Source organism: Euleptes europaea, chromosome 9 (genome assembly GCF_029931775.1).
Source record: "Euleptes europaea isolate rEulEur1 chromosome 9, rEulEur1.hap1, whole genome shotgun sequence".
NCBI classification, from domain to species: Eukaryota; Metazoa; Chordata; class Lepidosauria; order Squamata; family Sphaerodactylidae; genus Euleptes; species Euleptes europaea.
The window spans coordinates 26,632,914-26,650,576 of NC_079320.1; the positions used below are offsets into that span (position 1 = coordinate 26,632,914).

At 45.3% G+C, this 17,663-nt stretch overlaps 1 protein-coding gene across 1 annotated transcript; it reads right to left on the bottom strand.

Moving 5' to 3' along the window:
• Window positions 1-9,426: 9,426 nt before the first annotated feature.
• PLA2G12A (phospholipase A2 group XIIA) lies at window positions 9,427-16,579 on the bottom strand. Its single transcript, XM_056855984.1, has 4 exons — window positions 16,351-16,579; window positions 13,932-14,008; window positions 11,234-11,399; window positions 9,427-9,558 (listed from the first exon to the last, which is right to left on the bottom strand). Exons 1-4 carry the CDS (start codon window positions 16,553-16,555, stop codon window positions 9,440-9,442), a joined length of 567 nt encoding a protein of 188 aa, XP_056711962.1. The 5' UTR covers window positions 16,556-16,579; the 3' UTR covers window positions 9,427-9,439.
• Between the last annotated feature and the right edge of the window lie 1,084 nt (window positions 16,580-17,663).

Below are 17,663 nucleotides of genomic sequence, written 5' to 3' on the forward strand. Positions count from 1 at the left end.
AAATATAGAGAATAGTAAGCTGCAGTACTGCAGTCCAAGCTCTGCTTACGATTCCAATGGAAGATGGTTTCAGGTAGCCGGCTCAAGGTTGACTCAGCCTTCCATCCTTCTGGTAAAATGAGTACCCAGCTTGCTGGGGGTAAAGTGTAGGTGACTGGGGAAGGCAATGGCAAACCATCCTGTAAACCCAGTCTGCTTAGTAAATGTCATTATGTGAGGTCCCCCCATGCATCAGTAATGAAGAAGAGTTGGTTTTTATATGCCAACTTTCTCTACTACTTAAGGCAGAATCAAACCAGCTTACAATCTCCTTTTCCCCACAACAGACACCCGGTGAGGTAGGTGAGGCTGAGAGAGCTGTAAGAGAGCTGAGACTAACCCAAGGTCACCCAGCAGGCTGCATGCGTAGGAAAGGGGAAACTAACCCAGCTCTCCACAGAGTCCACCACTCCAAACCACCGCTCTCAGCCTCGACACCACGCTGACCTGGCGCACAGGGGACTACGTTGACCGACCGAATGAAATATATATTGTAACTTAATTTTGCAGCATGGACCTTGGCCTTGTGGTTGGAACCTCCTGGGACTGGTGGGGCCCTTTTACTTCTCCTTGCTACCTGTGGCCTCCCATTACAAACCTCCTCACTCGGGAGCGACTCTAAACCACAAGAGCTCAGTTTAAGGCAGCAGCCGCCCGCCCCGCAGGATGGCCAAGCGACCAGCTCAGCAGCTACCAACCCAAGAGGCGCTGCCAGCGACTGCGCGAGCGCAGAAGAAGCAGACAGGAAGGGCGAAAACGCACGGTCGCTGGAGCCTCCTTTCTTCCCCTGTTCCAGCCAGGATTCAGCCAGGATCGAACGCACGAACGTTCTTCCCTGTTCCAGCCAGGACTCAGCCAGGATCAAACGCACGAACGTTCGAAGAACGTTCGTGCGTTCGATCCTGGCTGAATCCTGGCTGGAACAGGGAAGAACGTTCGTGCGTTCGATCCTGGCTGAACGTTCTTCGAACGGTCGTGCGTTCGATCCTGGCTGAACGTTCTTCGAACGGTCGTGCGTTCGATCCTGGCTGAACGTTCTTCGAACGGTCGTGCGTTCGATCCTGGCTGAATCCTGGCTGGAACAGGGAAGAAAGGAGGCTCCAGCGCCCGTGCGTTTTCGCTCCGTAGGGGTCGGAGCTTGCAGAACAGACGTGCCCCGGGGAGCTCTTGCCCAAGGGCCGGGCGTCACCCAGCCCGAGCTCCGGCTGGGCGAAAACGCACGGTCGCTTTCGCCTCCTTCGGGAGGGTAAAGCGCCGTCAAGTCGCAGCCGACTCATGGCGACCCCTTTTAAGGGTTTTCAATGCAAGAGACTCGCAGAGGCGGTTTGCCAGCGCCTTCCTCTGCCCAGCAGCCCTGGTCTTCCTCGGTGGCCTCCCCTCCAAATCCTAACCAGGGCCGACCCCGCTTCGCTTCTGAGATCCGGCCAGATCAGGCTCGCCTGGTCAGGGCTTAGCCTCCTTTAGTCCCTGTTTCAGCCAGGCTCGAGCGCCACGCCCGCCTTCCATCCTGGTTGGAACAGGGACTAGAGGAGGCCAAAGAGACGGCGCGTTTCCGCCCGCTGCCTTCTCCTTATCGTGCGCCAGGGTCCTTTTCTTCCCCACCCGCCCCGGATCGGAGCATACGGAGGGGCGCTCGCGAATCACGGGCTAGGGCAAGGGGCCCCACCCAGCTACCCACCCCCTGCAGCAGCCGAGCCCTCCCGAGCTTTCCTGCTTCTGGCCGTTTCTGCACGGGAGGTTGTGCCTTGCATTCGCCGCTCTCCAGAGGCACCTTCCCCCCCCCCCCATCCAGATTCTCAAAACTCTGCATGGGGGCTTCTTGTTGAGTTTGGAGAATTCGGATGCGAATGCAAAGCAAACCCTCCCGTGCAGAAATGGCCAGATCTGTTTCAGATCTGCTTTCCACGCGCGTTTACCTGTGGCGTTCTTGGTGGCTTTCTGCCGCTTGGGGCTCTCCATGGCTTTGTGCCTCTGCGGGGAGAGCAGCCGTCCGCTGGCTGTCGGCTCCTGGAGACGGCCCCCCGCCCCTTCTTACCTCCTCCCCCTCTTCCTGCTCACATCTATAGGGCTTTGGCTTATCGCTGACGCAGCAACGTCCTCTGAGTGGCTGCTTGCCTCCGTTAGGCAGGGCTTGCCAGGCTCCCCCCGGTTTCCGCGAGGGCCAAGAAATGCAAGAAGCGTGGCGGCGGCGTGTCTACGCAAAGTGCCATCCCCGCGGTTGACCGCCCCCCGCCAGCGATACAAACCATGTCTGATCAAAAGAGTCCAGCTTCACGGAACCTTGTAAATCTATTGGTATTTCGGATTATGGATTTGTTCGTATTAAAGGCCATTTCTGCACGGGAGGTTTTGCTCTGATCCCCCGCTCTCCAGATGCCCATTTCCCCCACCCAGATTCTCAAAACTCAACCAGAAGCCCCCACGCAGAGTTTTGAGAATTCGGGTGGGGGAAATGGGCACCTAGAGAGCGGGGGATCCAAGGCAAAACCTCCCGGGCAGAAATGGCCTCATCGGACTCTTTTTCTTATCGTAAGAGAGCCAGCGTGGCGTAATGGTTAAGGGCGGTGGTTTGGAGCAGCGGCCTCTGATCTGGACAGCTGTGTTTTGATTCCCCACTCCTCCACATGAGCGGCGGACGCTAATACGGTGAAGTGGATTCGTTTCCCCTCTCCTACACATGCAGCCTGCTGGGTGACCTTGGGCTACTCACAGCTCTCTTAGAGCTCTCGCAGCCCCACCTACCTCACAGGGTGTCTGTTGTGGGGAAGGGAAAGGGCAGGTGATTGTAAGCCGGTTTGATTCTGCCTTAAGCGATAAAGTCGGCATATGAAAGAAAACCAACTCCTCTTCTTCTTCACCTGCCTACCGCTGCCTTGGCGTTTCTTCAGAGCCACTCACTGAACGAATATTCCCCGCGTGATACAATTGCATAAAGGGAAATGGAGAAAGGGAACTGCTGGTGCTTGATCGTTACCACCGCACGCACACTTTTCTGTACATCTGAAATCACAGCTTTTGGTAACCAGAGAGACAAGCTGCAGTCTTGGAAGGGAGAGCCAAAGGAGCAGCTGGCCACGCCCTGCTTCCCTTTGTGTGAGCTCTGGAGCCACAGGAGATGCAAATACAGCAGCTCCAGGGCGGGTTTATTTTTCCAGCCCTTGAGCGATGATATCATCGACCTGATATGATATATCTCCTGGAGGAAGACGCTTAAACAAACAAACAACAACTATGCTCTCAAATCTCCGGAGTCCATCAGTCATGGGGACTGTAGCAGGTGTGTTTTTAGGGGTGGTTGTGCCTGTAAAAAAACAATGCGGTCACACCTGAACGAGGATCTGCTTTGCTACACTCTGCGCCAGAAAAAGGTGACCTTGACACAGGGATCATTTTCCGACTTTAAAAAATCGTCTCCCTCAAACTGTTGAAAAAATCCTGCAGACCTCCTTTGTTCAAAGTTTTGCTCCAGTTTGGAGCTCTGGGGTGAGGCCTCCACAGGATCTTGTCCTCCAAACACCCACTTGATCTTTTCTCCTGCTTTTGTGAACCTTGAAGCTTTTGCATATATTTCACGTGTGTCATAATTTACTTTTAAAATGTGCTGGGTTCATCTTTGTTTCAAAGTCACAGTTGATTACTCTTATCCGTAATATTGTATGACGTCCCATACACTTATGACAGGGTGGGGTTGCTTTCTCAAGAGAAACAATCGAATCTGCTTGAGGACAACTGAACAGGCAATAAGTTGGCACTGCTGGCATTCACATCCTAGAGGGTTGCCAGTTCCAGGTTGGGAAATACCTGGAGATTTTGGGGGTGGAGCCTGAGAAGGGCAGGGTTTGAGGAAGGAAGGGCCTTCAATAGGGTATAATACCATAGAGTCCATTGACAAGGAAGCATCAAGGGTCACACCTGGGCTCCTGACAGTGGGCACAGGTGTTAATTGCATGCCTTCAAAAGCTGGGAGCCAGCACCCCACCCCACGGCCACCCCGGCTGAGCCACAGGACCTCCATCTTCGATGGATTCAGTTTCAGCAGGCTTTGTCTTAATCATTCAGTCACGGCCTCCAAGCACCTGGCCAGTGTGTCTGGGGCAGAGTCCGGATGGCCGTCCATCAACAGATAAAGCTGGGTGTCATCAGCCTACTGATGACAACCCAGCCCAAAACTCTGGGCGAGAGGGCGCATATCGATGTTGAACAATGTAGGGGAGAGACAACATAGGGTTGGTTTCCCCACTCCTCCACTGGGTGACCTTGGGCCAGTCACAGTTTTGGTGCGGTGAACTCTGCTCTGGAGAACCGGGTTTGATTCCCCACTCCTCCACGTGAGTGGCGGAGGCTAATCTGGTGAACTGGATTTGTTTCCCCACTCCTACACATGAAGCCAGCTGGGTGACTTTGGGCCAGTCACACACTCTCAGCCCCACCCACCTCACAGGGTGTCTGTTGTGGGATGGGGGGAGGGAAGGTGATTGTAAGCTGGTTTGAGTCTTCCTTAAGTGGTGGAGAAAGTCGGCATATAAAAACCAACTCTTCTTCTTCTCTCAGAGCTCTCTCAGCCCCACCTGCCTCTCAAGGTGTATGTTGTGGGGAGGGGAAGGTGATTGGAAGCTGCTTTGAGCAAATTTTAGACAAAAGGGAAAACAAGGAGAAAGGATCAAGAGGCCCTCAGACATCTGTGGATGGTGGAACTAGATGGGCAAAGACAATTTGGAATTCCAGGGACTAGCATTTTTCCGACTGTTTGGTAGTACAGCGGCAAAAAAGAATGCTCCAGGCCCACAGTCTGGTGGGGTATGTGAGAGAAAGCAAGCAAGCTTGGGAGGCAACAGTAAGAGGATAAGAAAGCAGTTGCTGGTTGTGGTTTCGATTTTCAGTCTCTGATTAAAAGCCACACTCTTTCTAACTTATCTGAATTAAAGGTCTTTCCATGAAATGTTTAGAGAAAGTGGAGTTTCCTCTTTCTTTCTGTTGCCTTCGGTTTCCATCTCTGCAATTGCTCCTGCTGAACTTTGGACCTAGAGCAGGGGCAATGCATGCGAACTGCTGGCTTTGAGTCATAATGCCTGGAATTTTGGTGGCAGGTCAAAGCATGGCTCAGGTTTGCTACTCACAGTGTTTCAGCCTTCACTGTGGTTGTGTGTCCGAATGGCTAGATCCTTTTCAAGTTCACTGCTGAATACATCATTAAGATCTTATTTCTAAAACGTGTCTGTAGGTAGGTGCTGTCTCTCAGAAATATGTAGTATCCACAGACGTTTGGTTTTCCGCCTGAGCAACTGAGGCAGCAAGGAAAACTCTGTACTGCATGGGCTGCTGATAACAGTCTTTAAAAATAATTACAGCAACCATGGATTTCCCACAAACTCAGGGCAAGGAGGACTATCCCCAGAGAATAAAACCAAGGGCAGGTTGGGGGAAAATAAAAATGCAGAATGCTAGAGCATAGTTTTGAATATAAGGCCCTCAGAGGCAGTTTGTAAGATATTCGTGGATGGAGGAATCTCAGAATAATGACGTTTATTTAGATCAATTTTCAAACCGCATTCTAATGAATATTGGGGACCTTATTGTTTCTTTCTTTATGACAGGCCTATCTGGCTGTTTTCTTGAGTCAGCAGTTTTTATTGTATTAAATTGCGTGCTGTACTGAACCCTCATATTCAATATGAACACTTTATGAAGCAGATTTAGTCACACATCTTTGCTATAATTCTGCCAACTACCTGTCCACAATTGGAAAAGGCTATGACTTTTCTATTGCAGCTATTTTGTTTAGTTATTCCCGGATTTGCTCTCCATGGGGACCCAAAGTAACTTATCCCTTTTCCGTTTTATCCTCACAAAAATCCGGTGAGGTCACCCAGTAAGCTTCCTTGGCAGAATGGGGATTCGAACCTAGGTCTCCCAGATCACAGTCTATCAACCACACTATGTGGGCTCTCAGCTGTTCTCTCTTGAACAGGGAAGCCATATTTTAAACTGAGAAAAGCATACACTGTAGTTCCGCAAGTACCTACAGGAAAAACTTCTAGTGTTGTAGGATTGCACACTTAATTTGTCTTGCGGCAACAACTCATATTTTTTAGCTTATAAAGAGTACTAACATTTGGTATTTTTTTCTGTTTTTAGTACATGTCCCTCCTCACAGCTGCTGGAAACATTAAAATCCTGCTGATATTGCAGTTCAGGGGGAAAGGCATGCCAGTTCAACAGGAGGAAATTCCCTTCATTTTTACATGCCCAGTCAAGTATTTTAACTTGAAATCAGCTGCCAGAGAATCCACACTTACTACATCTTATTTTTTAGAAACTCAGCAATTACATCCTTCAATGTTCAGCTGTTCCCCAGCAGTAATTACTTTATATAAGCAATTCAATTCCACAAAGCCATCTAATCATGCTCTCTACTGGTGCTATAGTATGAGTGGCACAGCTGAATCAATAAAGCACATGGAAGCTGGTGCTGTTGTTTCTCCACTAGCCACCTTCTTACATCTGGTCCAAACTATTCAACTTGCCACAGCGAGTTCTCTGTTTTCACATGACATTTCTAAAGATGATGACATATATTCCACCTTTGGTTAGCTTGCCACTTCAGAAATCCTTCTTAATAATTCTTTGATAACTTAATATAATCTTTTTGGCCCATGGCATTGCATTTTGCTTATAAGGTTTTAAGATTTGCTGCCCACTGATTCCAAACCATCTGAAAGGACACTGTTTAGCTTTCTATGTGTGTCTATGATTCTCCTTCAAAGTACTGGTTTCTACAACTTCTTTTGGCAAGTTCCCAATGACTCAAAGCATATGAAAACTACTGAGGTCCAATAAAGGGGAACACGGGAAGCACAATGTTGTAGACATTTTTTAAAAAAACCTTTATACCACACAACGCATATTACTGTCTGCAACACAAGGGACAAGTACTCATACTATATATCAACTCACCAACCAGGAACATGGCAAGTGTATCAAGACTAGGACTGAGACAACAACAGTCAACCAAGGCCTCTGTAGCATTTGAGCGCAAGCAACAAAAGATAACAGTTGCCCCTTCTGAAGGCTTGTGGGGCATCTTAAAGTGGCTGGAATTGTATAGTCATAATCTCTAACAGAAAAGGGTGGAAATTTCCTGTGTGGTACACACCAATTGAACTTCAGGATTATTAGGAACCCAAGAGATATCTGAAATGGTGACTTGGTATCAACTTCTGATTTGAAAACAAATCATGCTTGCCTGGTTTAGATGCAAGGGAAAGCTACGATTTCTTGACAATCAGATGTACAGCAAGAGCAGCATGCACAACAGAGTACGCAAAGGGAAAAGGAAGAACCTGCAAAAGCAAAGTCTGTTTTTGTTGTTGTTGTTGCCCTCAAGTCACAGCTGACTTATGGTGACCCCATAGGGTATTCAAGGCAAGAGACATTCAGGGGTAGTTTGCCATTGGCTGCCTCTGCGTCGGCTGAGAGAGTTCTGAGAGAACTGTGACTGGCCCAAGGCCACCCAGCAGGCTTCATGTGGAGGAGTGGGGAATTGAACCCAGTTCTCCAAATTAGGGTCTGCCACTCTTAACCACTATGCTGGCTCTCTGTTTACATAACATGAAATCATGGTCTGGCCCCACATCTTTTACTTATATTATGCATAATTTCCTGTTGCACACAGACAATGTCCATGTCCCAAAACAGGTTCATTTCGCAATACTCCCCCCTCCCCAACTGCATAGTTCCAGGATATACATTCAGATTAAGAGCTCATAAAATAAGGCTAATAAGTTTTCATTGTCAAATCTTTTTAATAGTATGCCATTTTGGTCACACATACAAATTTAGAAGACATACTCAGCTTCGGCTCTATTTTTTGTCCTAAAACCAAACTGAGACAGTTCTATTTTACACATTTTTACATATAAAATTCCCTTGTCCTTCATCGACATATCACAGACCACTTTTCAAGTAATTTCATTTAACAGCTTGTAGTGTTTGTATGTTCAGATTCCTGAGGGACATTTAGGCTCAGTGTTAAAAATTCACCTTGTATAAAAAAGAGAACCTGAGGCTCAAAGGCAATCAATGAAAGTTGCTTGGTCCAAACCCAGCTGAAGTTAGGCCATGACCAAGTCCCGCTGAAACCAATTTTGAAAGGTTAAGTTGCAACCATTCAGTGGGATGTGAAGCCTGATTTTTTGCACGTTTACTGAGAAGTATTCCATATGCAGTACCAGGCTTACACCTGCATACAATTGCAGCATTGGACACAGCAGACTTTGAGCTGGATTGTGACCATTGTTCCTGAGGAATAACTTCATTTGTTTAATATGTAGAATATAAGAACATGAAATATACAGAATAAATTTCTATTTGAAAGTCAGTGGAAGAGTGCAGAGCAAAATTATTTAAATATCAAGTAGAAATAAGACATCGTACAACTCTCAAAAGAATTCCCACTCCCCTAAGAAATGGAAATTATGATAAATACGTTCATTATTTTTGTATTTAGTGTTGAAAATTGCATAGGATAAAAGGACCAATATGTTTTATACTTGAAAAAATACATCTAGTTTGTTTGTTCTGGCCAATAAGATTCTATTTTTGTAATAGTCTTAAGAGGCCTCTATTGCACAGATATATTTCTGTCTAAAACGTTTGATTAAATGTCTGTTTGATTTAAAGTAAGCTCTGTTTTGTTGTTTTGAGAAAGTGCACATACATTCTAGAAAGGCAACATGTAATCTACTGAATAGTTCAAAAATATTTCAAACTTCTGGTTTAATTTGTACAGGCACATCAGAAGAGAGTCTGCTTCATAAATACCCTCAGATGCATTGGGGTAATACTTAAACATCTAACAGCATTTTTTTAAACATAGTGCGAATATTAGCAAACTAAAGAGAATCTATTGACAGTAATAGTCCACTGTCACACTAATGTAAGACACAAGATTGCAAGCAGAACCCACAAACTTCTGAGATTTGCCTGCTTGCTAACAAAAACAAGGCACTAAAGGGATACCGAGTGCTGGTAAAACCAAAGTCTGACCTACTATTATTTTCCCCAATGCTATTTTGTGGGTGTTCATCTCTTCCACCACCACCAAGATCTTTGAAGTAGTTTAGAGCAGCACTTATCCATAATTCTACCATCACTCCAAGACCAATTGACGAAATATTAGCGTCAGCTTAAAAGATGTGTGCAAATGATCCTTAAAAATTAAGGATCTATCCAAAAGTGATGATGAAAGTAAGAAGTGCTATATATATTTAAAAAACCCTCTTCTGTGGAAGATAATTGTTTCATGTGTTTCCAATAGCTTTGTAACAAATGAAAAACAAACCAAAAAACTAAAAAGGGCACTAGCAACAACGGATGATCTTGAACAAGGTTGCAAGAGTCTTTAAAGGTCCCTCTTGTCTTCATACCGACACATACAAGCTTCTCTTTGGCTATCAAGGTATGGCTTGCATCCTAAATGTATGACTGCATCAAACAACAGCTGAACTGTTGATTCACATGCTGCAAAGAGGAGCGGGGAAGAGAGAAAAGGAAAAAGGATAAACTAATTTATATGTTAATAAGTTAATAATACAATGAGATAAAGATGTCACTAGAGGTAGGACAAAAACCCTTTACTCTTCCCTTGTGACTAGGTATACAGTTAAGATGTATATAGTTAAGACATACAAGGTCAAGTTTTAATATACATTTCCTCTGGCTTGTATAGCCTATATTTGATAGACAAGCAACCTAGCAAACGGTATTTGCAATGCCCATAGTGGTAAATTTATTTATTTATTATTTATTCAATTTCTGTCCCCTCCCCTCTCTGACCAAGTCTGGCTCAGGGTGCCTTACAGCATATTCCATTAAAACATATATGTCCGAGAGATATAAAAATGAATCTGAGAGATATAAAAATGGATGATAGGTTGCATACAGCACTTCTAGTCCCCCACCCCATTTCAGGTTTTATGATCCCTTCTATAACATTGTACTTAAAGCAGTACAGAGGTTCTTCATGTTCTTGTAAAAACAACCACAACCACACAGCTTTTGTTTTCTACTCCTAGAAATTTATGTATTTGCAGTCTAAAATCTCAGATTCATCTGCTGTGTGCTGTTAATATATCTGTCATTACAGGTAGGTGCTCATTGATCAAGTTGAGCTATCAGTTTTAACAGGTGCCAAGAACCAACAGTTTTAGAAAACAGAACTTAAGTCTTTCTTCCCTCTCCTTATAATGAACAATTTTAAGGTGAAGGAAATACACCTTCACATAAATACATCTTCACAGCAATTTAAGAAAGATGTAGACAAGCTGGAACGGGTCCAGAGGAGGGCAACAAAGATGGTGAGGGGTCTGGAGACCAAGTTCTATGAGGAAAGGTTGAAGGAGTTGGGTATGTTTAGCCTGAAGAGGAGAAGACTGAGAGGGGATATGATAACCATCTTCAAGTACTTGAAGGGCTGTCACATAGAGGATGGTGCAGAGTTGTTTTCTGTTGCTCCAGAAGGTGGGACAAGAACCAACGGGTTGAAATTAAATCAAAAGAGCTTCCGTCTAGACATTAGGAAGAATTTTCTAACAGTTAGAGCGGTTCCTCAGTGGAACAGACTTCCTAGGGAGGTGGTAAGCACTCCTTCCCTGGAGATTTTTAAGCAGAGGCTAGATGGCCATCTGTCAGCAATGCTGGTTCTATGACCTTAGGCAGATCATGAGAGGGAGGGCATCTTGGCCATTTTCTGGGCATGAAGTATGCATCACTGGGGGCGTGGGGGGGGAGGTAGTTCGGAATTTCCTGCATTGTGCAGGAGGTTGGACTAGATGACCCTGGTGGTTCCTTCCAACTCTATGATTCTATGATAATAATTCTAGAGTTTAGTTAAAATATCAGAGTTGGAAAATATGTGCTCAAGGTCAGAAAATAAGTGCAGTTAATTGTGGTTAAACACCCAATCTTGAAAACTAATTGTTTACACAAATAAGTTTAAAATGAAATTTGGACTATGATCCACTATTAGATGGAACAGGTTGTAAATGCACATATAAATATACGTATCATGCCATGATCACAGAGAAAGACAGGAAAGTCCTTAGACCACATTAATTTGTGCCTTCCAGATCAAGTTTCCAGCAAGAACCAGTCCACGCATCAGTAGTTATTCATGTTCCGTAAATATTTAGCTTACCTTGTACACTCTCAGGTATTCCTAACGTCTTTTGTACATCTCGGCATATCTTAGAGAGGCAATATTGAAATTGCTCGTCGCAATCATTTTTCTGGTTCCCACAGGTGTCATAACATCTGTCATGTTGATTGCAGCATTTTGTCATCGAAGGAATACCAATGTCAAACTAAAAGGCAAAGGCAACAATGTTAGTGGTCCCTCAGAGCGCTGACCAGATCCACCACTCTTCCAGTTCTAAAAATCAACAGACTATCAGCGCACAGGGAAAGAAAGGCATTGAAGTGTTTTTTGAAGGGAAGCCAAAAAGAGGTGGGATTATGCTCTGCAAAGGCATCACACAGCTATTAAAAGAGACTGGGGCTTAAACAAGAACTTGGCTGTGGAACTGAACAGCTATAAGATGTCACTCAAAGGTGAGGTGGACATCTGAAAGGGTCTCCTTTCCAGCCATCAGTGGAACCCAACTGTACAGCAGACTCCCCAATGATATCATAAGAAGAAGAAGAAGAGCTGGTTTTTATATGCTGACTTTCTCTACCACTTAAGGGAGACTCAAACTGGCTTACAATCATCTTCCCCACCGGACAACAAACACCCTGTGAGGTGGGTGGGACTGAGAGAGCTGTGACTAGCCCAAGGTCACCCAGCTGGCTTCGTGTGTAGGAGTGGGGAAACAAATCCAGTTCACCAGATTAGCCTCCGCCGCTCATGTGGAGGAGTGGGAAATGGAACCCAGTTCTTCAGATCAGACTCCAATGCTCCAAACCACCACTCTTAACCACTACACCACACTCGCCACAGCATAGAAGGTTCACTCACTCCAATGTAGCTGGGCGAGTTTACTACGTTATTATGCAACAGGTTTTCATTATAGGGTCCAGGACAGAACCATCCTTACTCACAGGTTAGGAAAGGGATTGGAGGAATTAGCCTCATTTGAAGGTGTCAGAGAACCCTGCAAATAAAGACAGACTTAAAAGGAATAAAGTTTTGGTTGCAAATCCAGGAGGAATGTTAAAATCCCTGCATTGAATTAATACATCTTAACCCCATGTTAAGATGTATTAATTCAATGCAGGGATTTTAACATTCCTCCTGGAATACATCTTAACCCCATGTTAGAAGAGCCCGTGGCGCAGAGTGTTAAACTGCAGTACTGCAGTCAAAAGCTCTGCTCACGACCTGAGTTCGATCCCAACAGAAGTTGGTTTCAGGTAGCCAGCTCAAGGTTGACTCAGCCTTCCATCCTTCCGAGGTCGGTGAAATGAGTACCCAGCTTGCTGGGGGTAAAGGGAAGATGACTGGGGAAGGCACTGGCAAACCACCCAGCAAACAAAGTCTGCCTTGGAAACGTCGGGATGTGACGTCACCCCATGGGTCAGGAATGACCCGGTGCTTGCACAGGGGACCTTTACCTTTACTAGGCTAACAAGGACAGGCTAATAGGGAAGGGCCTTGGCTCAGTGGTAGAGCATCCACTCGGCATGCAAAGGGTTCCAGGTTCAATCCCCGGCATCTCCACCTAAAAGGATCAGGTGGAAGTTGATGTGAAGGGTCTTTGCCTGAGACTCTGGAAAGCCACTGCCAGTCTGGGTAGACAATACTGACAAAACTGACAAAAATTGTTCCCATGAATTTCCTTTTGAAGATTCTTTGGACTTTTTGAAAAGAAGTGGTAAACAGTCTTATTTTTGAAATTGCATTCATGTTGTTACAAATGTATTCTCAAGACTCATAAGTTGTCACTGTAGCCATTTTGATAAGCCTTATTATTATTATGATTATAATTATTTTTAGAAGACATTATTATTGGTCTCTTTACACATCGTTGTGGTCGCCAAGCTGAGGAAGGATTAGATTCCGAAACGCATACTTGTGACAGACCCACCTTGGACCTTTCTTCGTCTCTTCGTGATTTTTCATGGACTATAATTCTTGAGTATACATGAGCCTTTGTTAAGGCCACAGAAATAATTCTTGAATTTATGTTGTTCATGTTTTGTTGTTAAAAGCAATCTGTATAGATACATTTTGTGTTATTTCAGACCCAGTGAGGTTTCTGTGTGGCTTTCAACTCAGTGTTTATGAATATATGTTGTGTTTTGGATTTTCCAAAAAATAGAATTATTATATTCTATAACATTGTTTTCTTTTCCAGTTGGTATATTTCACATTATATTATCTTTGAAGCCACGTGCTGCCAATTATTATAGATAGTACCTGGAGGTTGGCAACCCTATGTAAGGCTTTGATGAGTATGACTTTCAGGCATACAGTTCTGAGGATGTGAAGATGGCTATCAGGAATCCAAGAGACATTCTAACTTAAATTACTGGGAAACTAAGAAATCCAAAATTATTTTTCTAAACCATCTCATGAAGGTTTATCATCATATTCGTAACACTTATGCCAACAGGATGATATTTAAATTAATTGGAATAGACCCCCCCCTTCCCTTTAAAAAAAAAAAGCTTACTACCGGTATCTGGATATACGGTGACTTTGTTACAGATAATGTAAAACATTCCAGATAATGTAAAACATTCCAGATAATGTAAAACATTCTCTGGTGCAAACATGAATGTTTACCAAGTAAGGTTATCAAGTTAACCTGACCACATATACAGCTCAACACACTTCAACGCATACATTAATGTTATATGAATATCAGTGTACGTATAAAGAAGGGGATACTTACATGAACACCAAAGAGGGGAGAACCACATCCGTTAGGTGGTGAAGGTTTATAGCCGTAGCGAGGTAAAGGCTTATATCCTGTAAAATATGAAGACAATATGGGTGATACTACTGGCCTTCCTTTTAGGGATATTGCAACCATTACTGAAATCATGAACGTGAACATACTTTGACTATTTGGAAAAAAATTAACAGAATAAAGTAGCTTTTATAAAAGATGCTCCCCCATTTTAAAAGTTAACCATCTCTTCAACTCTTTGAGCTGAAAAAATATTTTGAACCCCAATAAAATTTAGAGAACTAAACTTGGTGCAAAGTGTTAAGAGTTGAGATCCAATGGGTTAACCTAGCCTTTGATGCCAGATGAAGGAAGAATGGATCATCTTTCACAATGATTTCCAAATATTCTAATCTACAGCTCAACAAAACTGGTTCCTAGTCATACAGTACATTCGTAATAACTCTGGTGTTTCCGTAACAAAATCCTTGGCACTATTACAGACTACCGTACATCTGATAACACTTACCGCAGGTTAAGAACAAGGAGAACTTTGGGGTTATGATAAAATAGGTAACAGCTAAAACAATAGCTACGCAGGCCAATCACACAGTAAGGAACCAAAGATCCACAACACAAATCATAATGAATCAAAATTCTGAAGGAAACTCTATTGTTATCTGGCGTCACAAACTGAAGGCTATAGAAAAATGTTCAAGAGCATACCTTTTTATGGTCCAGCCACCAAAAAGACAACAAACCTAATTTAGGAAAGAATTGCATTCCCTGAATCTTATGGTCATCCCAACCTTACGTTCAGTGAGCCCTTCTGAGGCCACAGAATTTGCATCTCAACCCACAACCATTTTCTTATTAAAGCTGAGATTGTATGAAGAAACCAAACTTTTCATGGAATCATGCATGGCATGAACATACCTTTGGGAAGGGGCCCTGGCTCAGTTTGTAGAGCATCTGCTTGGCATGCAAAAGGTCCCAGGTTCAACCCCCAGCATCTCCAGTTAAAGGAAGAATAGGTGATGTGAAAGACCCCTGCCTGAGACCCTGGAGAGCCACTGCCAGTCTGAGTAGACAATACCGACTTCGATGGACCAAGGGTCTGATTCAGTATAAGGCAGCTTCATGTGTTCAACTCACAAAACCTTGGGAAATTTTAAGGGGAGGGGCTGTGGTTCAGTGGTAGAGCCTCTGCTTGGCATGAAGAAGGTCCCAGGTTCAATCCCCGGCATCTCCAGTTAGGGACTAGGCAAGTAGGTGATGTGAAAGACCTCTGCCTGAGACCCTGGAGAGCCGCTGCCAGTCTGAGTAGACAATACTGACTTTGAGGGACCAAGGGTCGGGTCTGATTCAGTAAAAGGCAGCTTCATGTGTTCAACTCACAAAACTTTGGAAAATTTTAAGGGGATGGGCTCTGGCTCAGTAGTAGAGCATCTGCTTGCCATGCAGAAGGCCCCAGGTTCAATCCCGGCACCTCCAGTTAAAGCACTGGTTCCCAACCGGGGGTCCGTGGATCCCCAGGGGTCCGTGAGAACTAAATTAAGGTCCCCAAAACAAAGTTATAAACCAACAATAAATTAATATTTTCAATTAAAAGTTATCTATTATAAAATATATTTAAATATTATTCTAAGTTTAATGTTTAACTAACAGTTATGATTAAAGTTTATTTTCAAATTCTCGGAATTTTTATTTTGAACCTTGGGGTCCCTGCACCGAACAAAAAAGTCCTAGTGGTCCCTGGTCAAAAAAAGGTTGGGAACCACTGAGTTAAAGGGATTAGGCAAGTAAGTGATGTGCGAGACCCCTGCCTGAGACCCTGGAGAGCCGCTGTCGTCTGAGTAGACAATACTGGCTTCAATGGACCAAGGGTCTGATTCAGTAAAAGACAGCTTCATGTGTTCAACTCACAAAACTCTGGAAAATTTTAAGGGGATGGGCTCTGGCTCTGTAGTAGAGCATCTGCTTGCCGTGCAGAAGGCCCCAGGTTCAATCCCAGCACCTCCAGTTAAAGGGATCAGGCAAGTAAGTGATGTGAAAGACCTCTGCCTGAGACCCTGGAGAGCTGTTGCCAGTCTGAGTAGACAATACCGGCTTCGATGGACCGAGGGTCTGATTCAGTAAAAGGCAGCTTCATGTGTTCAACTCACAAAATTTCCAGGGGAGAGGCTGTGGTTCAGTAGTAGAGCATCTGCTTGCCGTGCAGAAGGCCCCAGGTTCAATCCCGGCACCTCCAGTTAGGGACTAGGCAGGTTGGTGATGTGAAAGACCCCTGCCTGAGACCTCGGAGAGCCGCTGCCGGTCTGAGTAGACAATACCGACTTCGATGGACCAAGGGTCTGGATTCAGTATAAGGCAGCTTCCGGTGCCCGTCCACCCCCGTTTGTCAGAACCCCCCCTCCTTTACCATCGCTGCATTTGTACTGGCAGAGGCCGTCCTCTCCCCCCAGGAGGTCCAGCGCCGCGTTGAGGTACGTGTCGATCTTGTGCACGCCGTTGCGGATGGTCTTCAGCGTCATCCTCCAGTCCGGGGTCTGCGGCTCCTGGCCCCGGCCCGCCGGCACCCCGAGCAAGCCGCAGGTCACCAGAAAGGGCAGCAGAGCCCGCCCCATCGCCGCGCTGCACAGCCTCCGGCCGCGCAGGCTTCCCGAGCGCAGGCGGCGGTCGGGGTCAGTCTCCGGCCAGCAGCCCCATGCCTCCGCTCGCTCTGGCCGGACGACTCCCGCAGCTCTCCCTCCCCCCCCCCCGCCGGCCAGGCTGCCCCGCCCCGTCAGCCCTAAGCCGCCCCGCCTCCAGGCTGCACGTCGGGGCCCTTTGGCCGCGAGGAGGGGCAAGGGGAGGCGCGTGCACCGGCGGAGGAAGGGCGGCTGAATCGAAGCCCTGCCGCTAGGACGGCGGCTCGCAAGCTGCGCGGCTCCGTTCACCAAGGTTCACAAGATCAATCCCCCCCCTTCCCAAGATAGTCTAACTCAAACAAACTAACCCTACAATTGGTTCTTGTAGGTTATCCGGGCTGTGTAACCGTGGTCTTGGAATTTTCTTTCCTGACGTTTCGCCAGCAGCTGTGGCAGGCATCTTCATAGTAACACTGAAGGACAGTGTCTCTCAGTGTCAAGGGTGTTGGAAGAGTAATATATAGTCAGAAAGGGTTGGGTTTGATACTTACAGGACAATACTTTTGCAGGACAATACTCAGCTCAAACCCAACCCTTTCTGACTATATATTACTCTTCCTACACCCTTGACACTGAGAGACACTGTCCTTCAGTGTTACTCCTCTGAAGATGCCTGCCACAGTTGCTGGCGAAACGTCAGGAAAGAAAATTCCAAGACCACGGTTACACAACCCGGATAACCTACAAGAACCAATGAACTCTGACCGTGAAAGCCTTCGACAATAACCCTACAATTTTAGATTGCACATAATCTACAGGACACAGGGTTGCCAACCTCCAGGTAGTTCACAAAGACCATCTGGTTCAAAAGAGAGAACCATATGGTCTTTGTGAAGTACCTGGAGGCTGGCAACCCTGTAGATTATGTGCAATCTGTAAGATGGTAGGTTTTTTTTTTTTTAGTTTTCTTTTTTTTATATGTTTTATTATAAAAAATTATATAAAATTTTTTCTCTTCCTGCTTTTTTGTTCTGGTGTGGAAAATACAATGCTAAAGGGATTAATAAATATTAACAATAGGATTAGGATTAGAATTTTATGCAAA